The sequence below is a fragment of the Solanum verrucosum genome, unplaced genomic scaffold (assembly GCF_900185275.1).
Source record: "Solanum verrucosum unplaced genomic scaffold, falcon-dt-bn FXZP01000170.1, whole genome shotgun sequence".
Classification (NCBI taxonomy): domain Eukaryota; kingdom Viridiplantae; phylum Streptophyta; class Magnoliopsida; order Solanales; family Solanaceae; genus Solanum; species Solanum verrucosum.
In genome coordinates this window covers 804,485-829,857 of record NW_026020395.1, presented here as the reverse complement: position 1 = coordinate 829,857, position 25,373 = coordinate 804,485, and the positions used below count along the sequence as shown (strand labels likewise).

General features: G+C 35.6%; 2 protein-coding genes across 4 annotated transcripts; one reads left to right on the top strand and one right to left on the bottom strand.

The window, feature by feature from the left end:
- Positions 1-1,085: 1,085 nt before the first annotated feature.
- LOC125839370 (translation initiation factor IF-2, chloroplastic) lies at positions 1,086-10,029 on the bottom strand. Its single transcript, XM_049518361.1, has 14 exons — positions 9,828-10,029; positions 8,052-9,679; positions 7,913-7,945; positions 7,674-7,787; positions 7,353-7,502; positions 7,161-7,259; positions 7,022-7,084; positions 6,091-6,246; positions 5,799-5,864; positions 4,766-4,996; positions 3,519-3,794; positions 2,828-3,016; positions 1,533-1,705; positions 1,086-1,443 (listed from the first exon to the last, which is right to left on the bottom strand). Exons 2-13 carry the CDS (start codon positions 9,543-9,545, stop codon positions 1,544-1,546), a joined length of 3,033 nt encoding a protein of 1,010 aa, XP_049374318.1. The 5' UTR covers positions 9,546-9,679; positions 9,828-10,029; the 3' UTR covers positions 1,086-1,443; positions 1,533-1,543.
- A 5,307-nt stretch (positions 10,030-15,336) lies between these two features.
- On the top strand, positions 15,337-24,731 carry LOC125839175 (uncharacterized). 3 transcript variants are annotated; one of them, XR_007443664.1, is made up of 9 exons: positions 15,357-15,532; positions 16,559-16,808; positions 18,554-18,677; positions 20,560-20,906; positions 20,991-22,755; positions 23,234-23,490; positions 24,006-24,108; positions 24,340-24,386; positions 24,465-24,731. XR_007443664.1 is itself a non-coding variant. In XM_049518144.1 (8 exons), exons 1-7 carry the CDS (start codon positions 15,444-15,446, stop codon positions 24,075-24,077), a joined length of 2,904 nt encoding a protein of 967 aa, XP_049374101.1. In that variant the 5' UTR covers positions 15,337-15,443; the 3' UTR covers positions 24,078-24,108; positions 24,340-24,731. The 3 variants fall into 3 exon arrangements, 2 of the variants coding, with proteins under 2 accessions (XP_049374101.1, XP_049374102.1); XM_049518144.1 differs by having other exon boundaries at positions 15,337-15,532; positions 24,340-24,731; XM_049518145.1 differs by lacking the exon at positions 15,357-15,532 and adding an exon at positions 16,103-16,224 and having other exon boundaries at positions 24,340-24,731.
- Positions 24,732-25,373: the final 642 nt, after the last annotated feature.

Here is a 25,373-nt window from a genome sequence, read left to right as displayed (position 1 = left end):
TTCAGTTGCATATCATAAGGAATGCTAACGACTGCTTCAAATACAGTATCAGGAAGTACCAAATACCACTTGTGGAACCTCAATAAAGTGCATGTTCAACACAGAGAATTCTTTACTTTGATTGATAAATTAGGAGCTGTTTTCCTGCTAAAGTAGGAAAGATGTTCCTTCTTTAGTTTATTTGTTTTCCTTTTCCATTTTTCCCCTGTTGTGAGCTCTACCATTCACAGCCTATATTTTATTGGCAGTGATTTTGTCATCTATGATGAATAATAAAAGGAAAAACTCTCTGTTTTGTTCAGCAAGCAAGAGGGTAATATTGAACCAAGCAGATATTGACGAAAATGACTGAAAACAGTAAAACTCAAGCAGCTTCATATATCAGGCATCATGACTTGTAACTTAAAGCAGAAGAACTGAAGCTATATCTGCAATGAACACTCTCTACTCCTATTAGCTGTAGAGTATAACAGTTAGCAATGACCGAAAACAGTAAAACTCAAGCAGCTTCATATTTCAGGCATCATGACTTGTAACTTAAAGCAGAAGAAGTGAAGCTATATCTGCAATGAATACTCCCAACTCCTATTAGCTGTAGAGTATAACAGTTAGCAATGACCGAAAACAGTAAAACTCAAGCAGCTTCATATTTCAGGCATCATGACTTCTGAACAGGCTCAAGTAACACTTCTCTTTTACCTTTTTTGGGCTAAAGCACATGGACATAAGAACAATTACCTGGTAACCTCAAATTCTATTCGTACCATGATCATCACTGCCCAACTGCCATCGAATAACAAATGCTACATAGGTTTAAAAGGGTACCAGAATTGGACCACTAGATTGTCCTTTTCACTCATGAACGCTTCCCACCAATTGCAGAAAGTTGTAAAAGTTAGACAATAATAAAAAGTGATAATCAATGAAATGGAGGGAATTGATCTTGGTGAAACCTCTGAATGTAGATGACATCCATTGAGATCTCCAAGCAATTTTTTACTTGATTTTTTTTTCGATTTGCCACCTTTACACCTTTGACAACAAGTAAATAGTGAACGAAGTACATTGTTGAACTGCAAGGCACATACCATGTAATGGAAACAGTACAACTACTTGTTCCCTTGTTTTCTGAAATTCATTTCAAATTGAATGATATTGAGTTTACAAGATGAGGCATCTAACCTAGAGCATCCTAAGATTTTCAATATTGGAACTTCATTTCTCCATGCTACTATGACTACATGTGTTATCATCATTCATCTTGAGCAATGATGAACTTGTCGCCCTTTACAAAGAGGAACTCAAATGATGTGTATCACTATATACATTGCAACAGCACATAACAATGGCCAATTCTCTGCAGCTCACCTTCTACAGCATCAAGTATATTTGACAAGCAACCGGCAAAACCCACCCACATGATGTGCTGATCATCGCACTCCTCTAGCAATTGACTAAACCCATGCATGAGGAGAGGAGCCAAGTATAACCCCAACTATAACTGGAATGCAATAAGTAATTGGGCTATTCACCTCTAGTTTCTTTACAGGCCTCTCCCCACTTCTTCAAGTGCTGCTGCCATTGATGCTGAGGCCTCCTCGAGTGTTCGTCTTTTCTGAACTGAGTTGAAAGCCTCCAGAGTATCACCCACCTCAAAGTCATCGAAATCCTCAACCCCAATACCACACTCCAGTCCCGCATTAACCTGTCAAAAACGCAAATGGTAGTATATCAGGACAACCGATCAAACAATTTTTTGGCTACTTGTGTAAAGATATATGCATAGCCTGAATTTCAACGACAATATGGAATTTAGACGAAATAGAAGTTTAGGATTCCGGTTTCAACAATTGTTAATTTTATCAGTTCTTCACAAAGAATTGGAATAATACTTCCCGCATAAATCCAACAAAGGACCTCTCTTTTATATGTTGATAACATCTTTGTATCAAACCAGCTATTATATACAATGCAAATTTTCAAAGTGTATACCTATCTCAAGGGCGAAAGACCTATTTGCCTGGAATAACTGACAGCATACACAAAGGAAGAAACTCCAGATGAATAATCTTTTATGTCTAATGAAAAATCACAAGAACTCCAAGTTGATGAAACAGCTAAGGCAAAAAGTTAATCATGAAAATAGCAGTTAGAGAGAGTCTCAGTTCCACTTGGCACTTCCACCTGTAAGTTTTCTATTTTTAGTCAAAGACAAGATACTTGACCTAACTAGTAACTACACTTTAAAATGTCCAGCATATCAAATTGTCACTACAGGGCTCTTCTCAGCTACAAGTAAACCTCGACCAAAAAATTTCTGTAAACTGCCGTTGCTATCTGCCATGGAAGGAGGTTGCAGGCGAGGAGGAAAGAAGAGGACCAGATAAAAGAGCTGTCCGGTTGAAGAGGTTTTTATGATTCAATTGGGAAGTATACAAAAAGCAACAAGAGCTTTTTCATATTCGAGGAGAATATTTTAGCTGAATGATGGGGGAATGCTTTTGAATATAGTAATATTCAACTGCTGGAGTATCTTAGTGCCAAACAACTAAATAAAAAATGTACAAGACACAAATGCTATGATCCAATTATCTGCTAACCCCATTCCAGGTAACCCTTAAAGTCAGCAGAAAGTGCTAGCATGTTTCACCAATCATATAGCCTTAATTAACTCAAAATAAGTTGCTTAAAAGCACACAAAAAGCATTTTCCATTTTTCTTTTTCTTTGTTTTTGATTTTTGTTTCTTTCTTGATATAGAAAAACTGAAGGCATGGTATTCTTTTTCCCCTAGATTATCTAAAAAAGAAAAGTATTTGTTTGTATACCTCCTTCACAGCTTCCTTCACCCGTCTTAAAGATTCGACCACACCAACATGAACTACTTTGCCTTTTCTAGTGACACGAATACCACATTCTTCCACAACTTTTCCCTCTGTCACCATGCATCCAGCAACACGACCACTACCACTGCTGAACACAGCACGTACTTCTGCTGAACCAATTGGCACTTGTTCCTGCAAATATACGAAGAGAGTCACATCATTTTCAAGTACTTTCAAGTCCATAGGATCCAACAGAAAACATGATAACATTTTGACACGAAAAAGAAAAAAAAACTTTTTCCCACAAAAAAGCTTGGTAGATATGTTCCTTTTCCATAAAAAATTCCAATTATTTAAACAATTTAAAACTCAAGTGAAGTAATGAGATTAAACCCTTGAAACTCTACAAGTTACTGTAATCTACAATTCACCCCTCCCCTCAATCCTAAGGAAATTTCAGAAAGAAACAGAATGCAAATTTAGCACCATGAGATGTAGAGATCACAACAATAGGTTCTCAAGCCTTTTTTTATTCAATAGAAAGTAAAAAATCTATTGAGTATAATTAAATTTAATTAAAGTTGTGAGATTAAACTATGTACTGTGAACGTGACTGATCTACAAAAATCCCACCCACTCAATGCACTCAGGAAATGTCAAAAAGATACATGACAAACATATTATGCATGTTTACCTCAACTGATTCCAGAAGTCCCTCCATTGCTTTTCGCACATCATCAATAAGATCATATATAACTTTGTATAGTCGGATTTCAACACCTTTATTGTCTGCATAGCTCTTGACAGAACCCGGAGTTCTAACATTAAAGCCAAAAATAATAGCTTTACTTGCTACAGCAAGATCAACATCACTGGCGCTCACATCACCAGTAGCTTGCAGTAGGAACTTCAAAGTGACATTATCCTGTGGAAGAACCTGAAGAGCTTGTTTGACGGCCTCAATGGATCCCTATACAGGATTTAGGGATAGTAGTTAGTAGGTAACAAGGCAACCTACTAGTTAGTAGGGATCATCAAACGTATTACATGTGTGTGATTGACGGGATATAGGTATTATTGGTCTTTTAAAAGATGGTGCGGCAAAAATGGTTTGAAGAATGATCTAAAATGTATCTCAATAATTTTATTAAGCATAGAGAGCTTTAAATAGCCAACTTAAAACAAATCTGCATATTTTAAAATTCAAAAACCTAAAGTTGAACAGTTGGTTGATGTTTGTGGAACCAAAAAAAGGAAAGATATAGTTTAGATTTTCTTCAATAAGATCTCGCACCATTGCATTCAAAGGTATTAAATACTTGAAACATATTGAGACATGGTCCAACAAAAATTAAACAGTAAAGCTGTCAGCAACAGATAGGTAACAATCAAAATATTTGTCCAGCTAAATGCACCATCTAAATGTATGCATTTAAACTGCTAAAGGCCACACATATAGCCTAATAATGATTATCACTGCCATTTACAACATACATCCCACAAGTAGCAAAAAAATCTGCATTATCACCTCTTGAGGTCTTACAGCAACGTCAAAAAAAAAACAGAGAGATGAAATTTGGGGCACCTCAGCAATTAGAAGGTCCATTTTATTTTCTTGGCTAGCACTGAATAATACAAAGAGTCAGCATTAGATCAATGTCGCTATTAAGTGAGTGAAAGATGAACCAAAAGAAACTAGGAAGTTGTACTCTTCTCAAAGATCTAATGTAGACTCTTATCATGGTATAACTTTATTAGTTGAAAGCCTCCATAAAGTTAACTGAGCTGAGAATTTCAAAATAGTGTTCATTCACATAATTCTTGAAATACCGAGAACCGTAAGCGCAACCAGATCTATGAAATATCTCTCTAGAGAAGCAAATAGACTTCTTATAATGCTTTTCAGCCTTTTCTAAAGTAAAGAAAAAAAGATATTTATACCTGAAGATCAACTTTCAGAATAATATTTAGTTGGTGCAAGTCTAGACCAGTTCCTCCTGAAACAGCAGAAGCAAAAGAAGAGAGTGTAATTTTCCCATCTCCGGCCTTTTCTGATAAACGCTCACTCCGCAAGGACTCTGCTCGTTCTTCAGCCTTTTCACGAGCAATATCAAGGGACTCAACAACCTCAAACTCGTCACCAGCCAATGGAACATTGTTCAGTCCAATCACCTGTGTATTGGCTAATCATGTTGAGTATTCAAACACACACGCATATAAAATATGGAAACTTACCTATATGTACAGTTCGTCAAAACTTATTAACCAATATGGCCGAAATATATAAAACCTATACAGTGATTATGTATATTATACTAAAATATACAAGACCTATACATTTGCTGGTTATTTTGTAAACTTGATCATCCAAAGACGTTGGACTATAATTATCCCTAGAAAAATATACACATACAAAGACAGAGCAAGTGCTCTTTTTCTTACAAGGTAAATAATTTTGTTAATGCTGGGGAAACACAGACGGAGTAACCATTAAAAGCTAGTCAGAGATGTTGGTTCAGTCAAGAGTTTCACTATGTATATACGACACAAATGGCGGTAAACGGTCAATAGAGCTTTTTTTTGGTAAGACGCTTGGCTATAAAATTGTAAATTTCACTTTCTTTTGGTAGGCGACATGGCTAAGAGATTTTAAATCCCACAAGGATAAGACGAATAAAAGAGGTGCTATGACTCGAATAGACTGGTCACTTCACAACCCATAGTGACATGGTCCATGCTTGAATCTAATAGGAATTTTTGTTCAGTTGTAATTTATTATCTACAGAAGTCACTGATAGCAACTTCTGAAGCATGGCTAAAGTATACTTCCACCAAAATTGCAGGAGCTTCCTGTTTGGCGCCGAATAGTTAGTCCATGACCTCTTAAGAGTAAATCTAGTACAAGGTGCAGCTGAGGACACTTAATTGGCAGAGTAGATGGGAAGAAAAGAAGATACAATAAAAGGAAGCATACCTGCACAGGCATGGAGGGTCCGGCTTCATCAACACGTTTTCCCTTATCATCAAACAGAGCCCGCACCTTGAAATATGTAAAACACGTATTATTTCATATGGGGAAATTCTAGAAAATGATCAATTAGAAACATACTCATTGCTGAATACATATGTAGGACTAGAGTATGAATTTCTTATAAGCCAAATCAACCTCTTTTAAACCCTTAGAATCATCCATAGAGGGAAAACAGAAACAGTGAATTAAATAAAAAAGCACTTCCCAAATTCTTTTCAAGTTCTAATTTGCTAACCTTTCCATAAGCTCCACCACAAACTACTACATCTCCTCCTTTCAGTGTACCATTCTGCACAATGAACGTTGCTACAGGTCCTTTAGATTTATCAAGACCTGCCTCAATCACCGTCCCCTTGGCATTTCTTTGAGGATTAGCCTTCAACTCTTGCAACTACATCAGAGAAAAAACAACGTTAGATAAGACCTATAACTCTTGCATAGAATGTTTTTCTTCTTTTTCTCTTCCTATAACTGAGGTCTTGAACAAAATTATGGCAGATAGATCAGAAAATGGAGGACAATATTCAAAAAACTAGTTTATACTTTTGACCTTCGAGCTCCGAGGATATTCAGTAATCAGTACTTAGTATCCCCACTGTCTCAATTTGTGTGTATTACTTTCTTTTCTAGTCTCTTTCAAAATGAACGCCACCTTTTTTTTTATAAAGTAAGAAATTGTATAAATGGCATCAAGAAGATGCAGGTTAGATAGTCACAAAAGTACTGAGATTGTAAGCTCATTTACAAGTGCCACCTTTTTATACGTAGCAAGTTTTTAGTTCCTATATTTTACTAACTTATAGGAATGCCATGACATGTGTAAGACCACAACAATCAGAAGGTATTTTTGGTATGTTACTATGTTATGCACACCTTAAATTCAAAAGTATTCTTTGCATCATTATCTATGTATTCAGTCAAACTAAGACACATAAATGAATGGAAGGAGTAATAGGATAAGTATGCACTATGCAGAATGTGCAAACACAAAAACAAGCAAAAGAATCTCCTAAAAAGAGACATATATTACACCTCCTAAAATGGTATGTGTCAACGTGTCTTGGCACCAGCAGTGGTGAAGACATATGTGATGGGATTTTCAAAGATTAAAGTAAGAACAACCTAAAAATCATCAAAGAAAACAGGCAGTCACAACATCATCTTACCTCCGCAACAAGCATGACCGTTTCCAGCAAATCATCTATATTCTCTCCTTTAAGAGCACTGATCTGTCCAATCAAAAAGAAATTGATGAATGCTGATATAAGCAGAAAGGTGTTGCCGCATAGTTTGCAGTTTGACTACCTTAACCATTGGAACGTCACCGCCCCAATCTTCCGGCATCAAACCAATGGTGGAAAGTTCTTGCATGACTCGGTCGGGATTTGCTCCATCCTTATCAACCTGAAATCAGATCGAGGCAAGGGAATCAATTGATAAAATTTTACAACAAAGTAAGAGAAAAGGTGAGACTAAGCACATATATGTGAATAAGACCTTATTTATGGCAATCACAATAGGAACTCCGGCAGCCTTGGCATGTGCTATAGCCTCATTTGTCTGAGGCCGAATTCCGTCATCAGCAGCTACTACAATGATAGCAATGTCTGTTACTCTTGCTCCACGAGCTCTCATTGCCCCAAAAGCCTGTAGAATAAGTTAGAAAACCATCTAGCTGAGGTATTTGAAAAAGTTGCTGCTTAACATTATAGGGTAGCTTTTATCATCAAATTTGATGCCAAACAAAAACTGATTTTAGGACATAGAAATCAGATGTAGTTGACTTCTGATAAATTTAAGCATTTAAACTTTGAGTACCTCGTGTCCAGGTGTATCAAGAAAAACACATATCTGGGACTTGGTGTCAATAGGCACTTGCACCTTATATGCCCCAATTCCTTGAGTAATTCCACCAGCTTCAGATGCCGCCACCTACAATATCTACTGGTTAGGATTCAGTTTCCAACTAAAGTCACGGTGATCTCAGACAATAACCATACCATAAGCAAATTACAAACTTAGTATGAGACAAAAGTAAAAAGGAGCTTTCAGTCTACCTTGGTCTTGCGTATATGGTCCAAGAGAGTAGTCTGTCAAAGAACAACCCAGAAGCACGTGTCAGCTAGAGCATAGTATGCAGCATTTAATCATAAATATGTGCATAACAAGTATAGACTATGAAGTTTTATTGGTCACCTTTCCGTGATCAACATGACCCATTATAGTTATTACAGGAGGTCTATCTTCTAGTTTGTCTAAGTCATCTTCATCGAAAATTTCCTTCTTTTTTGCCATATCTTCCACTTTAACCGAGGCAGCATCGATAACCTCCACTTCATATTCTTTGCAAACCATCTTCACCATGTCATTGCTGAGAGTTTGCACACCATCAGGCTTGATTCCTTTTGAGTATAGAAGACCAAGGATTTCACCTTCGCTAGTAGCTAAGTTGTAGGCCAACTCCTCAGTCGGCATGCCTTCTTCACCAACCTCTAGAATTTCTACTTTGACAGGTGCAGACTCTTGAGCAGCCTTAAGTCGGGCTGCCTTGCGACTTGCCTTAGTCCACTTTCTTCCCTTCCTTGCTCTACCAGGAAGAGAAACATCAAGCTCTGATGCTTCCTCGTCAGGAATCCCATCATCAACCATACGCCTGCGTTGTCCTCCAGATACACCACTCCTTTTACGGAACTCCTCCCTGAATTTCCCAGGAGGTGCGTTCTTTCCAAATTTAGGAGGGGCTAAAACAGCTTGAGCAATCATAGGATCAACAGCTGATTTCTTGGAGGCAAATTTGTCAACCAATATTGTCTTGCGTTCTTTGGTCTTTCCAGCTGATTCAAGTTCTTTGGTCTTTCCAACAGATTCAATTCCATCAGAGGGTGAGGACTTTGCCGCAGCACCAACATCCTTCAATATCACCGGTTTCTTGATAACAGGAGGAGGAGGAGCTACAGACGGTCTTGCTAGTAACTGTGGTTGAACCTTCTGGGGTGGCTGAGGGGGTTTTATAGGAGCAACACTTTGGGATTCACTATTCTTTCCACCATCAGTCATTGGTTCCTGTTTAGGGGGTAGTTTTACAACTTTTTGTACAGCAGCAATCGGATTCCCTTTTTTCCAGACACTCTTCAAAGTTTTGGACTTCCTGTTGGAAGAATCATCAGAATCAACTGGCTTGCTATTTCTTTGTGTAGTACGTGCAATGGCAGACGCCTTGTTAACCGACACATTTGCTTTTCTGTTAGTTTCTAGCTTCTCCACTGTCTCTAATGCCTCTCCAAGTGACTCAATCACCTTGCTTCTCTCTTCTTCAATAGGATTTCTTTTTTCACCATCAGAATCAGAGCTGAGGACTGGTCCATTCCCTAAAACAGGGCCAGGTCTAGGGCCAGGTTTCAATTGTGGTTTCGGGGCCGGCTTAAGCATAAGATCAGCATCATCGTCCTTATTACTACTGGACGAGGAATCAAGAGATATTGATGTCCCCTGATCAGCAATGAAATCCGTTGTGACCGAATATCTACAAACCGAAACATAACGCCATCTTTTCCCACCCCAAATTCTATTTACGCTTCCAAAGTTCTTCGAAAAAGAAACTCTCCTAACTAGTGAGAATGACCCTTCAAACTGTCCAGAAGAACATCCACAAACACTCCCCAAACTCACCAGGGAAGCCATACTACTCATTTCTCTGTACACTTAACTTAATCCTCAACCATTTACTTATCCAACCAAATCCCCACAAAAACTACCTAACAACAATGCAGCACTTAAAATTCTCACTTCCCAAAATTCACCTCCAAATATCAAAAATCAAGAACCTGGGTATACAATGAAATTCAATTCAATAACAAGAATCATGAAAACTAAAGCAGAAAACTAGTAAAAATTTAATCTTTTTGAAATCAAGAAAAGAACCCCATATGGAATTTCTTCAATTTATCAACATGGGAGCTGAAAAGATGTTACCTTTATGAAGTAATGACCTTGTTCTTGCATAAGAAACTGCTTAATGAGGAGTAGGAGAGCAATAGAGAGCCAAGAGGGTTAAGTTACCAACAACACACAGTTAGCTGGTGTTAGTTTGTGTGTACAGAGAGATAGACAGAGATGAAAGGAGCGAGTGGCTGAGAAGGAATTGAAATCAAAGTGAACGGATATACAATTTTGTGATTTCTGATAAGGCTTCGGGTAAGGTTTTCACCCTCAAAAATATTTTTCTCATATTTTTCTATTTTAAATTAAAAAATCCATGACAGGATAACATTTTTTTCGGATTTTTCGAAAATATATAAGTAGTAGTAGTAGGCTATAAGAGATTTTCTAAAAAATTATTGGAGAAACAAATGAGGTGTTTTTTCACCTCAACTGTTTAAATTAATTGAATTTTACGTGATTAGCGAAGGTTTGATTTTTCACTTTATAGTCTTTTTTTTATTTTTTTCTTCCCCACACGTAATTTGTTTTAAAAAAATATTTATACTTATTTCTTTGTATATATTTTCTGAATTTTCAATTTTATGTAATTTTGTTGATAAGATGACCAAAAATGATCCTTTATTTATAAATTCTTAATATATATATATATGATTTTTAATATATCTTGAAAATGATGGTTTGATTTTAAACTCTAAATTTGATGATTTAGATCAAAAAGAGTTAAAATAAGTTAATTTTACGCGTGAGTTACACTTGGCTTCTCAAGAAAAATAAATAAAGAGATATCATTGATCTCAATTCGAAAAAATCCTTCATAAGCTTCAATTTTAATAAGACTCTCATAAGCCCTCTCTTGATTCCGATATTATGGCGTATGAAATAAAAAAATGTAGTAATAGAAGATAGACTATCTTATTTTATTTTCACTTAATATTTAGCACTTGTATTGAGGTTCTATTATATTCATATTCGTCATTGAAATGTTTCACATTCAAGGGGTAAAGTATTCTTAAATAGTAATGACTAACTTCGTACCTAAGGAAACTCAAATTTAAAAATTTCAGTTAATGATGAAAGAGTACTTACTATTTCACCACGACATTGTTGATGAAATGGACTATAATATAGCAAATGAGAGATATTCGAGAAATTTCTTGAAATTAGACCTTGTCGGGGATTTTTTAAATTTGGTTTTGATGATTTTTTTTTTAAGAGAGGTTAAGTATTATTTACATGTGAATCTAGCGTTAGTTTTATTATTGTTATTGTTGTGAACAAAATTCTAAAATTTGAGGCTTAAAATCAACTGTCCCTTTCATAATATATTAAGGACTATTATGTCAAAGGAATATATCATTTAGGGAATATTATTGTCATTTTCAATTACATTAATAAAAAAATATTGCTATTTTCTTGATGAAATTACATAAAATTGAAAGTTAAAAGAGTAAATATACAAATAAATAACACGCCGACGTTGATAAAACTACAAAATTATTTTTAAACTGAAATTTTAAAATTTCTCTAGTGCTACTTATATATATTGGAATAAAATTAAAGTTTTATACTATATTATAGTCTTTATTTAACTATACTCATGAGTCGTGAGTATGAAAAACTCAAATACTCAAATAGTATATGATGGTTTTATAATTTATCAGCACATCAATGAATTAATGAATAATTTAATTAATTCATGAAATATATTAAATTGGTTGAGCGATGGTTGATTGGTTAGCTTTAGTTAATTTTGTTAAAATTGATTTTAAAAAATCTTGAAAACATTATAAATAAAAAATATGTAGGATTCAAGAAAAATAAAAGCACAATTTGATTTTTCTTTTTGTTCACGTGCTAAATATGCAAATGATTACAATGCATTGATTGTTTAAAAGTGTGAAACATCGGAAAAGAGTCATACATATAATATTAGGGTAAAGACATAAAGTGACACCTGAAGTTGTTCCGAATTTTCAATAAGACACTTTAACTATACGAGTGTCCTATTACCCCACGAAAGTAGTGAATATCTTTGTAAATAGACCATTTTAACCCGTTTTCTCTCTATGTTTGTTTTCACGCAAATAATGCGCGTGAATGATATATTTTTCTTCCAAAGAACGAATTAACAAGTGACACGTGTCAATTTTTAAAATCTATTATTTAATCACTTCCTCTCCCCAACTTTCCCAGTTCTTTCAAAGGATCCATTTTTGATGACTGGTGCTTTTACTCTATTTAGTCTCCTTGTTGTCTCTTGTTATGTTTGAATATTTAAATAAAGAAAAAAAAAATCTTCTTTTCTCTTTAATGAAGGTAAGATTCTAACACTTTTTATCCTAAAATAATTTCTAACATGTGTTTTCCTCCAGAAAATCACAAATCCATGAAGAAAAAAATATGATCTTTATCAAATACTAAATAAACATGAAAATCCTAACATGAAAATTTCTTGTTTGCTCAGCTAATCCCCCAAGAAATTGACCAACAAACGTCGAAATTGAAATAGTAATCTTCAACAGAAATTGTAATTGAAGTGTATTTGAGAAGGAAAATAAAATACGAAGAAAGAAAGTGAGAAATTGAGAGAAAAGAAAAGAAAGTGTTCCATTTATCTTTTGAAACGATTCGGGTCGGGTTAAACCCGTATTTTATTAATATTTAAATTAAATTAATTAATTAAAAGGGGAGTGTGCCTCACGCGTGTGAGGTTGATGAGAAAACGAGTCAAAATGGTCAATTTACAAAGATATTTAATACTTTTGTGGGGTAATAGGACATTCGCATAGTTAAGGTGTCTTTTTAAAAATTCGAGACAACTTCAGGTGTCACTTTATGTCTTTTCTCTATAATATTAAGTAATGTATAAATATATAAAAAGGGTGAAATAGGTAGACAATCAGGGTGTGTTTGGTAGGGAAGAGAACATTTGGAAAATATTTTCTAATTTTTTTCATGTTTGGTTGGCTTAAATTTTTGAAAAATATTTTTCAAATCAACTTATTTTTCTCAAATTTAAGGAAAATGACTTCCCTCGCGAAATTAAGGAAAACATTTTCCAAAATTCTACTTCATAATCAGGGTGTGTTTGGTAGGGAAGAGAACATTTGGAAAATATTTTCTAATTTTTTTCATGTTTGGTTGGCTTAAAGTTTTGAAAAATATTTTCCAAATCAACTTATTTTTCTCAAATTTAAGGAAAATAACTTCCCTCGCAAAATTAAGGAAAACATTTTCCAAAACTCTATTTCATCCTTTATTTTTTTTTTCTTATCCTACCCGACCCTCACCATTCAAAAAAAAAAATTAAACTTTTTAAATTTCAAATATATTTTTATCCCTACCCCAAACCAGCCCCACCCGCCACCCCCCGGAAAAAAAATTCTTTTAAAAAATATTTTAATTTTTTTTACGCCACCCCCCCCCCCCCCACAAGGCCACCCCAATCAGATTGTAAAAAAAAATTGGATCAGATCTCTGGATCGAATTTTCGAACGGTCATCAAAGTCTTGTCCTAGTTTGGGTATCGGGATCGGGACCTATATCAATTATCGGGGTTGATTTTCGGATCATAAATTATTTTCCTAAAGAGTATTTTTTTTAGTTCTAAGCCAAAAATAAAAGATATTTTTTTGAAAAATATTTTTCATTCACCAACCAAACATTAAAAAATATTTTTCAGAAAAAAATTTCTACTCACCAACCAAATATGAGAAAATAAGTTAGAAATCTACTTGTTTTCGAAGAAAATATTTTCTTTCATACCAACCACACCCTCAATTTAGCTTGAATGATTTTCATATGGACATTTCAATTGAGACTAATAGCTACTAGGCACATGATACAACAAAATCATTAAAAACTTGCAAAGTTGAGAGAAAAAAAGTAGAATATACGTAAATCTTATCCTATTTAATAAAAATGAAAAGATTATTTTCAAAAATAATTTGGGCATACTTTTTAAGAAATTTACTCATTCTTAAAAAATAAAAGATGCTTTCACTAATTTTATTTTAATTAAGTAAAATATCTAATATGATTTTTTTAGTTATATAACACATCACGTGTTTAAACAAGAATAAATTTAGAAAAAGATATTAATACTTTTTTAATTATATAATAGTACTTGTTTTGAATTAAAATAAAAGCTAGACATACTAAACATAATATGAACAGGAAGGTGTAGATAAATTCTTACATAAAAAATGCATATTAATTTATTGATAAATTATTATTTGATTTTTTTTTCTATGACCGATACAATACATTATACATGTGTCAATATTGTCATTAATAAATCGTTTGGTAGGATATGAAGTACTTATTATAAAAAAATAATATACTCTGTATTAGATTTAGTATTATTTCCTCATTTGATATTAGTGATTTTGACTTAACATATCTAATTGTATCTTGTATTATCTCTAACCATAGCAAATCATGATAAGAACTTCTCACTTCACTGAATTAACTTGAATCAATCGAGTTTAAAATTGAATATCAAAATCTAATACAGGTGTAATTTAGCTTTAATTGACTCAAAACTCACGCTTAATCACAATACACCTCGTCACACCCAACTCCAAAGTCCAAAGGTAACACAAATATCATTAATAAATCGTTTTGTTATAGAAAATAATATACTATATTTAAATTTAATATTATTTGATACTAGTGTTTTTGATGCATATATATAATTAAGATATACATTATATTCAGTATTATCCTAATATATAACGAATCATGATAAAAACTTCTCATTTCATTGCGACATTTTAAATTAATTGAGTTTAAAAATAAATATAAATATAAATCTAATCATATATATATAATATTAATTTCCAAAACTGGCCTTCCTTTTTACGACTTTAATGAAGAGTTGCGCCTTCTATTAAAAATTGTGACTTTTATGAAGAGTTGCGACTTCAATGAAGAATTGTGATTTTTATGAAAAATTGGGACTTTAATGAAGAGTTACGACTTTTATGAAAAGTTGTGATATTTCTGAAGGGTTGCAACTTTTTCAAATAGTTGTAATCTTTTTGATAAGGTACAATAAATATTTGTTCACACTACCATTTATTATCTATAAATAGAGGGATTTTTCTCATTTTAAAATAACGAAAATTCTGAACCTCCTCTTCTTCTTCTTCACAATTAAATATTTGTGTGCTTTGCTCATGTTGAGTGACTCTCTGACATCATTGCTTATGTTACAAATCCTGATACGTATTTTTACAGTAATTAATTTATGCTTATGATAAGATGTAATAATTCTCATTTTCCTTTACATTATTAATGTTTGTTACTGCGTAATCTTGTATGTAAGATAATATTGTGTTTTAGTTTTAATGACAAATAGATTTTAAGTATTATTTTATAAATTTCGTGATATTAAATTCTCGCGCGAAACGCAAATAATTTTACTAATATAAATATAATATAATTTGACTTGACCCAAACCTCACGCCTAGACACAATACACCCCATCACACACAACTCCAAAGTCCAAATGTAACATAAATGTCACAGCAAAACCGAAACTGAAAATAATACAGCAAACAAGTATAGCTCTCAACACCATCAGAGAGAGAGAAAAAACCCACCATTATACACGCATTCGCACACAGTAGAAGGTGAAAAATCATGAAGGAAGAAGCTATAAGCTCTTCCCATGATCCTCAATTGCCGCCCAAATCATCGTCTCCTCCCCCTATCCCTACACCTGCTGCTAGGTAAACCCCAAAACCCTAGCTTTTCAACATTTCCCCCAATTTTTTTGATTGCGTTTGTGCTTTGAGCTTCTTGTCCGCTGTAGCTTTTAATTTGGTTCGAGAGTTCAAAATTCGAGCAATGTTGTTCGGAATTTTAATCTGTCTGGTTAATTATGAGAACAAAGATTTATAGGTCAACCCCTTTTAAGTCTACTTGCCACTCAGAGAAATTTCTATGTGGAGCATACGCTTGTTCATTAATTTGTTCTGTTAGACTTATATTTTTACTTACTTTGTTCTTTTTTTGTTGTAGAAAGTTATACTCATTTAGAAATGTTACCTGTTTCAAAAAAAAGTTATACTCATTTAGAAATGTTACCTGTTTCAAAAAAAGTTATACTCATTTAGAGCTCTGCTTGTCTAGTTGTTGTATTTATTAATTACCTTACTGGTTTGATTCTTGATGCTTCATTCATGTGGGCTGGTGACATTTCTCTGTTTTTTTTAAAGCATAAATGGTGAATTCTACAGTTTAGAGTAGTGTAGTATTTGTTTGTCTTAGTATGATTTCCGTGTGATTAACCAGGGTCTGAATCGAGTGGGATGTTTACAAAAGGAAGGTGTAGGCTTTTGTCTATGGGTTTTAAATGAACCCATAACTTCCGTCATGGAGTATAGGATATTTATTTAATAAACTATTAAAATCATAACAGGTATATATCTGATTCCATAATTTTAACAGTACAATGAGTTCAATGTTGAGAATCTTAAAAGTTGAACCCATTAAATTTAATTACTAGATATACCTCTGGGTGTCTACAAACTTACAAAGGCTTAATATAGTACAAACCAATTAGTTTGGGATTAAGAAGCAGTTGATTTATGTATTGATCTTATTTCTTCATGAGATGTGTAGATGGATGGCCTTTTTCATACAAAAATGAAAAGGTGTAGATTAGAAGGCACTAGTCAAAGTTGATTGATGTCCTCCAACATTTTTAATCTGTTAGGTCAGAAGTGAATTAATGATTTAACTTTTCGATGCAGTTCTGTAGGGGCATCATCTCCTGCCGTTCCAACAAATGCTGGGGGCACAGATTGGTTTGCACAAGCACAGGGTTCAAAAGCAGCTTCACTTTCCCGTATTGGTTCACAGCCCATGTGGACTTCAGTGAGCAATAGTGCTGGTGGTTCAGCTCTAGGATCATCACAACCTTCATGTAGACCATGGGAAAGGGGTGATCTATTGAGGCGTCTGTCCACTTTCCAACCCACAAACTGGTTTGGGAAGCCTAAGGTCTGAATGAAAGATTCCTTTTGCATCATCTCTTAAGATAATTGCATGATCTGTCGAATCCTGCTTTTCCTAACCACAATACTGCCAAAATCAATATCTGTATGTTTCCATTTCCTGACCTGTTTTGCGTTTATGCTTATTGGGAGCTTGTTGCAGAAATTGCATGACATAGATAAGAGACACATTGTATGTAAGTTTGTCCCAGGGTTAGGATGTGGTGCATGAGCACAAGGATTTGAATAATTATGTTTAAGATTGTTTTTCTGATGAAGTAAGAAGTTTCATTAAAGGCATCAAGAAGATGCAAACAGATGCACAAAGGATTACAAAAGGTACATTTAGATCCAATCCAAATCAGTTAGGCTATGCCCAGGAGCTAACAAAATCTAAAAACGGAGCTGAGGAATTTAAAGTCATTCGGTGTAATGTAAGAGACATTTGGCTTATAGGGAATGAGTAGGAGTTCAATGCCATCAAAACATCTGCAATTCTTCTGTCCATACAACCCAAAAATGTTTGCTGGTATCATCTTCCTGAATTTTATGATGGCTTTACCAACTTTCCATCTGCCTCAACTTCCGATTGCTTTCTTCACATTTTTAATCATGACCCAACTAAGTCCATACAGCCCAAAAATTGTTTAAGATTGTTAACTAGGCGGCAGTGATGGAGCTACAGCTATAGTGTCCCAAGGGTGGTTCAACAAAGACCCTTCACCGGAAAATTATACTGTGTGTATAGGTCACATATCACTTAATATAAAGATATAATACATTGCAGTTATCGTATTATTTGTTGTTGCTGCTGTCCTTTTCTCCATTATTTTTGTCTTGGCTTCTTCACTATGGTAGTACTGTATTCCCTTTCCATACCTGCTTTGAAATGCTTTGCTTGAGCTGAGGATCTATCGAGAACAACCTCTATGCCTTCACTAGGTAGGGCTAAGGTCTGCGTACACCCTACCCGCACCCTACCCTTCTAGACTCCATTTGTGGGATCACATGGGGTATATTTTTATTTTGAACTCCCTTGACACAACTGAGAGAGGTACCCAGTGGCCAAGGGTGTTCAAAGTGAGGTCGGGTGCACAGGTTTGATCCTGCGTTCAGCATTATCCGCCCACTTTTGTTTTCCCAAAACTAAACAAAGGTGGTCTTTTTACCTTGTGTATGAAATGGTCCTAGTTAGTCTGGGGAAGGGGAGAGTAGATGTATACCAAATACAGCCTTCTCTTCGCATTTCTGCATCAAAGCTGTTTACATTTTAGAACCCATGACTATGGGTTGTCAAAGGAGCAACTTACTGTTGTTTTAAGGTTCACTCCACATTAAAAAGGTGCATGATTCAATTGGTTCGAACAAATCCTTTAGCACTTTAAACTATTCACACATGTTTAATGTGATTGTAGCTGTCCCATGACCCACATTGAAAGATAAAAGTATGCTCATTGCCGATGCAAACCCCATAAATAATATAATAAATTGTCGTACCTGTTAATAGGTTTAATTTTTTTTTTCAGTTTCAAAAAAAAAGTTTAAATGTTTTTTTTTTCTAACTATGAATGTGGTGTCCCCTACAATTTCCATTTTCCTTGTGCTTTATCCCGAGGGTTGAACAGGCAGCCCTTATTGCTTCTTTCCTTTGGTATTTCAATTTCATTTTTTCCTTTCTTATCAAATCATAAATTTTCCATCATGGTGAAGTACATACTTTGCACAACTTCTATACTGCAATTGTTGACGCAGGCTTCAAGTTCACTGGCTTGTGCTAGAAGAGGCTGGGTGAATGTGGATGTTGATACAATCGAGTGTGAAGCTTGTGGTGCTAATCTGAGATTCGTTTCTTCTGCAACATGGACCTCTGATGAAGGTGAATTCTTGTTTTCATTGACTATCAGGCTTTGTTGGTAGGTGTTTTAGTTAAAATTCTGCTTCACTAAGATACTTCTCAGAATGGTTGAATTGCTGATGCTAGATAGTGTTAAATTATTGTAAGGAGTATGACCAGTGCCAAGGAATCTGACATATTATTAATATTGTTTAAGAGGGTTCTACAATATGAAGTCTTTCTCATTTTTTGATCGTCACCAGACTGGACAACAGGGAATCTTCGGAATTTTACATTCAGTTGAGTTTTGGTTGTTAGAAGATGGTGTAGTTGGTCAGCAAGAAATCTAAACAAAACAGATAAGAACAAATCTTGACTAACATCCTCAAAATATATCGATGAGATATCTGTGTCTTCTCTTCAGAATTTTCCTATTGTATATTTGAGGGAGGGAGAGTGAGAGCATTGTATATAGAAAATATTGTGGAATCTTGCAAGAATTGTTTCCTTTTCTCTCTTCTCCTACTTTTATTCTTCTAGTTGTTCTCTTTCTTTCTAAGTGCTCTTAAATTCTGCTTATCTCTGTTTTTGCTCTTCTCATTATTTTTCCAGTCTCAGTACAGCTCTAAGGAAATCGTTTTCTCAACAAAGTATCTCTCCCATATTAGCTCATTCTGTCCCTGTTGCGTTTAAAGTCCAGCTGTAGGAGAAGTTATTTCCCTAAGTTAATCTTAAATGCAAGATCCAACTTTCAGTTGCATTGAACCCAAGGATCTTTTCTCTGTCGTTTTCTGAGTTATTCATGGTGATACTTCAATGAAACTCCGTTATGTAAATATCTGGTTAACTTTCTGTTTTGTTTGTTTGGGAATATTTTGCAATATTATTTCCTTTTCATATTGGATATGGTAGATTCAGCCATTCTGTTATAGGAATGAGGCATTGCTAAAGCCTTTTTCATGAGGAAAGAGTTCAGTTGGAAGAACTCTTAGGTGGATCGTTAAACATGAATGATCAAGATAATGTGTAGCGTGCTTTCAGCTCTACCTAGGATTTTAGTGCAAGAAACATTCTCATAAGGGCATTACTTGGTTCAGAAAGTAAAATGTATTTTGTATAATACTTACCCTGTATTATATGCATACTTACCCTGTCCATTTCTCTTTGAGTTCAGTGTTTAATAATGGGAATTTAAATAATGCTCAGAAGTAATCAGCACAACTATAGACTGGCTGTAACTTGGTAGGTATAGGATCCTATGTAATTACAACATTTTTGGAGGGGAACTACACTTTTGAGGTAGTATACCTGTGGATAAATATAGACTAACTGTTACTTTTATATAAAAAAAGAGAGTTTATTTTGTAGTTTAGGAAGCTACATAATTCAACTGTCCGACAATAGCATATGGACACTTGCAGATTACTCCTTGTTTATCCACCTTTTTGTGCAAAAATCATTTTGTTCATACTTTTCCCCCTTTTCAGTGTGATCTGTTTAGCTCTCCATAATTTCTGTTAGCGTGGGATAAAGTTGCTGTAAGTTACAGTTTGCTTCTGTTCTTATTATTCCTATGCAAGGAATGGATATAGTTTTCTGCTAGCCCCCACCCCCAAGTATGTATGAACAGATGTAGCTGTAGCAGCTTTTGTTGTTGTTTGGATTTATACTAACCAATTTTTTGTGCCAATTATGCTGGAAGAGCAGGACCATACGAACTGTATTCTCGCCTTTTTGTAAAGATAAACCATATTGGAAGAGAAGAACCTTGTAATGCTTGATACTTTATCATATATCATTATGATACTTCCTTTTAATGTGTTCGGTTTCTATGATAAACTTTGGTATCATCAGTGTGTGTAGTAAAATTGTTGCTTCGCACATTTTGAGTGAACTTTTCTCATCTGTTAGTTATTTTTGATAGCTGATATCGCGGGGGAAGAATTTGCTAAGAAACTTGATGAAGGGCACAAGGCCACTTGTCCTTGGAGAGGAAACAGCTGTGCAGAAAGCTTGGTCCAGTTCCCTCCTACACCACCATCAGCCTTAATTGGTGGTTATAAGGATCGATGTGATGGATTGCTTCAGTTTCCTTCACTTCCAATTGTGGCTGCATCTGCAATTGAGCACATCAAGGCCTCTCGAAGTTCAGAAATTGATCGCCTTCTAGCTCAGTCGCAGGCTTTTGGTGGGATGGAACCCATCTTTAGGTTAGAGATTATGTCAGGAACTGAAACCAACATAGACGATGTCTTCCTTGTATACTCTCGTGTAAGAGACTCATTTCATTTAAATTGCTTAATATTATCACTTTGTTATTGACTTCTGAATAAATAGAAATTCTTTGCAATTTAGGCCAATAAGTTGATAAGCCTGTGTGGATGGGAACCGAGATGGCTTCCAAATGTCCAAGACTGTGAAGAACATTCTGCTCAATCAGCTAGGAGTGGGTACTCCATTGGTCCCACAAAATATCACACTTCTCTGCAAGATTTTGGCCATGGAGAAAATGTATTGCCTTCTTCAAAGAAAAAAGTTCATAGTAAGAACGAAGCTGTGGGTCCCAGGTCTAAAGGTGAATCTAGGTCACCTTTATTGGATTGTAGTTTGTGTGGAGCCACCGTGAGAATCTGGGACTTCCTCACTGTTGTCCGTCCTGCTTGCTTTGCTCCAAATAGCAATGATATCCCTGAAACAAGCAAGAAAATGGCATTGACACGTGGAGTAAGTGCTGCTAGTGGAATCAGTGGGTGGGTTGCTGCTGATGGTGTGGAAAAGGAACAGACAGAGGACCTTGATGAGGCTGCAACAAATGAAGTGGGAAGGTCTTTGTCAAATATAGGAGTAGATCTGAATCTCACAATGGCTGGTGGATTATCCTCTTCACAGGTGAACATGGATGCAATGCCTGAACAATTCCAAGATGTCCATAAACGAAGATATCCAGTTACGGGGCAACCTTCGAGCAGTGAAGTTGGTGGTCAAGCAGCTTCATATGAATCCCGAGGCCCTAGTTCTCGCAAACGAAACTTAGAGGAAGGTGGAAGCACGGTTGACAGGCCACAATTGCCTGTACAACCAGCCGATAGTGTTGAAGGCACTGTGATAGACCGTGACGGAGATGAAGTAAATGATGGTAGTCAGTACTCAGCTGGCCCATCAAAGCGTCCATACCAGTCTGATGCCTTCGGGACCCACCATACTTCATATGGCAAGGATTCGTCAGGTGCTGGTCCTAGCCTGTCACTTGGTTTTGAGATTGGTACAGGTGCTCCCAAAGATGATACCTTTGGCCGAAGACACGAACAGCTAATTGGTGTGCCCTCTACTCGAGACTCAACACATGTTTCATCTGTTATTGCAATGGACACTGTTCACAGTACAGATGATTCAATGGAAAGTGTTGAGAATCTCCCCGGAGACTTTGATGATGTTGATTTCCCTTCTACATCTATGTTAAGAAGTGCAGACCCAGTGGAAACTTCGGAATTGAACTACAGTAACCAAGCACAACAGAGTACTTGTCCAGCTGTGGTCAGAAGTGCTGGTGAAATGGGTGTTAGTAGCACAAATGATGAAGAAGTCGTGAATGCTGATACTGCCACTGCCAATGTGAGGGATGGCCCTAGCTTTGGGATCAGTGGAGGAAGTATTGGAATGGGTGCTAGTCATGAAGCTGAAATCCATGGGACAGATGCTTCAGTGCACAGAGCAGATAGCGTCGCTGGTGAGGTAGAAGCAGTTGCTGATATTACTGAAAATCAGGGGCAAACTGGTGAATTTGCTGCAGATCCAGGGCTAATGGGTGACTATGTCCCTGAAGAAGTGGACCGTGGAGATCCTAATGGTGATAGTCAAGATCTGACATCTCGTTCAGTGGAAAGGGCTGATAGTGGCTCAAAAGTTGTTGGCTCCGCCAAAGCAGAATCCATTGAAAGTGGTGAAAAGAATTGTCATGTGCAACCTATGCTCCCGAATAGTCCACACCCTTCTCTTTCTTGCAATGCTGTTGTATGTTCCGTCCATGAAGCATCCAAAGAAGAAGTTACCCAAAATAATGCACCAGCTACTGATGATTGTGGATTCGTTGAGTCAGACTATATGCTTGCAAATGGGACAGGTAACCTTCATGCTTGATTTTCAGGGTATCAGTGTCTACTGTGTGTTACTACCTCCCTTCTTTCTCTCAAAAGACTTGTTTGAATGTACGTGCAAAAGCACCTTGTATTGATTAAAAAAGTTGCAGCTACATGGAAAGTTTCTATATTCTGGTAAGTATTTCATCTCTCGTTAGATGCTAACATCACAAAATAGACTTCATTCAGCTTGGAATAGGTAAACTCATATTCAGGTAAACTGCTGGTAATGTTTCATACTGATGCTAACTGTGATTGGATTCAGCACATCTCGGGTGTAACTTTACATGGAATTAGGCATCGTTTACCTTTCTTGATATTCCTTGATTGAGACTTCACCTTTTTCCATTTTAGGCATCATTGCTTTTATACTTTTAAGTGTTCTTTTTTATTCTTTTATTCAGGTTTTACTGATTTGGTTATTCATAGCTTGCTGAAATGATGAAAATGAATGTTATTCAGGGCCTCCTATTGGAGAAAGCAACTATGAAGAAGCTGTTGAATTTGATCCAATTAAGCATCATAATTTTTTCTGTCCTTGGGTTAATGGGAATGTTGCTGCTGCTGGCTGCAGTAATAGTGGCAGTTCCTCTTCCAACACTGGTGCTATTGCTCTCTGTGGTTGGCAGCTAACATTAGATGCTTTGGATTCTTTCCAGTCACTTGGACATGTTCCAGTCCAAACTGTTGAATCTGAATCAGCTGCATCTCTGTACAAGGTAGTTGATTTTGCACATGGTATTCCCAGCAATGACAATTCTTTTTGTAGGCTTTGTGAAGGAGAAGGAGTTTTCTTTTGTTGTTTCTAATATGACGTGGGTTTAAAATTCTAGTGTTGTTAATTTGCTAGATATCTTAACTTGATGTATGAGCTTGATTGTTAACAGATGAAAAAAGGAAATAGCATGTTTTGCAGTATCATGTGCTGTTACCTGAAGCTTTCCCCTGCCAAGTGATTGCTTTCACAAATAGCAAGTTCTCTGGAAATCGTTGTCGCTAGACTCAAATCTCTGTTTCTTTTTATCTGTATCTAGATTAAAATCTTGTATGTTTTCTTGAAAGGATGTGGAAAAAGTTCTTCCCATAGTCCTCTCAGACCACAGAGTTTGTTGTCTCTTTGAATAACCACCCCTTTCAATTTTATTGATCCAGGGGAGTTCATTTCTTTTTGGCCCGTTGTTTTTCAATCAATTCTTGATTTCTGAGGCCAAGTATCTGATACAAAATTTTGCAGGATGATCATCGTGCACCAGGTAGGAAACTCTTGGCGCGTCACTCTTTTAGCAAACATCATGGACACAACTGAATGTGAAACTAGGCGTGAGACTTACAATCTGGTATAATATGTTGCTTGTGTTCTTCTTATGACATATTGAGATCCTTTACTGTTTTACTGCATCATTTGATTTAGTATATCTGAGTCAAGCCTATCATTTTTTTTGTTGTCGGAGGTACTTAGGTGATTTTATGACTGACACACCAATCTTATACCAATTAGATAGTGTTTGAGAAGGCGTTGCTTCATGTTATTTGTACCATATTTGACTGTTTTATCCTTCTTTGATCAGGGCTTGGACCAACAATGTTGAAGTACCCCAATGGTCAGCTTTGCAGTGTTTGTCAATATACATCAAAACTGTTTTCTTTCATGGTGGCTGATTGTTGTCTCACTGAAGTTGAAATTCTGTTACAGCTGGTTATATATGCGGAGTTGTGAAGGATATTCTAACTATATTCTGGATTTTCGTGGATTCCCTTGCTTCCTTGTTTTTCTTAGTTCGAACTATTAATAATGCCTCGAAGGAAGAGGCTGATTTAGTTGAGGATACTTTTCTTTTTAATGATTTAGTAGGTTTGGCTTTTCAGACATCCTGAAATTTGAGACGTTGAAGTTGAGCGAGTAATTCTGTAAACTTATAAATGCTCAAGCCCTATTTATATAAAGCATTTGGCCAGCTTAGACTCTCCTTAAAACTTGATTTATTTCTAAACTTAACGTATTTAGACGTGGCCATCCTGATGCTGTTAGTGATGTTTTTTTTTGAGATGCAGTTGTATAGCATACTTGGTCCTTGGTCCTTGATCCTAAGGATTTACAAGTATTTTCTTGGTTGATTTCGAGTCTTTGCATCAGAGGATCTGCTCTTTGGTGTTGGATTTCGGTCTCACCTTTACAAAACTTAAAGATTTCCTTTGTCCTAATTGGTTTGGCAATTTCACTTATTAAGGGTAAATTTAACACATTCTTAAAGCTAAATCAAAAATTATTTTCATGTGTTAATGTACACTCTTTAAATCTTCTAAGCTTACTTTCATGTGTTAATCCATTCGACTTGATTGGGTACAATAACAACATATCTCGAGGAGAAGTTCGACATGTTTAATTTGCATGAACCTCTACTAATTCTATATTTTGAGGTCTGCCTACACAATTATCCGATAACTGTGTCTAGGACTTGGATAAATAGAAATATCACTTGGTATTTTTTACCTTTGATAGTATTTGAACTGGAAACCTCTTTATGTTCTCAACCTACTTTATTGAATTGTCTCCTGAATTTGTTTGTAGTATATACTTTGAGAGCCTTTATCCACTCTCAGG

What these genes read in the sequence shown, in the direction of transcription:
- LOC125839175 (XM_049518144.1), top strand. Translation starts at nt 15,444, where the DNA reads ATGAAGGAAGAAGCTATAAGCTCTTCCCATGATCCTCAATTGCCGCCC. An exon ending in TCTTCCTTGTATACTCTCGT is followed by an intron (nt 20,907 to 20,990) that starts GTAAGAGACTCA and finishes TTTGCAATTTAG; the next exon opens with GCCAATAAGTTGATAAGCCT. An exon ending in CAGCTGCATCTCTGTACAAG is followed by an intron (nt 23,491 to 24,005) that starts GTAGTTGATTTT and finishes AAAATTTTGCAG; the next exon opens with GATGATCATCGTGCACCAGG.
- LOC125839370 (XM_049518361.1), bottom strand. Translation starts at nt 9,545, where the DNA reads ATGAGTAGTATGGCTTCCCTGGTGAGTTTGGGGAGTGTTTGTGGATGT. An exon ending in GTGGTGGAGCTTATGGAAAG is followed by an intron (nt 5,865 to 6,090) that starts GTTAGCAAATTA and finishes ACATATTTCAAG; the next exon opens with GTGCGGGCTCTGTTTGATGA. An exon ending in GACCCTCCATGCCTGTGCAG is followed by an intron (nt 4,997 to 5,798) that starts GTATGCTTCCTT and finishes GCCAATACACAG; the next exon opens with GTGATTGGACTGAACAATGT.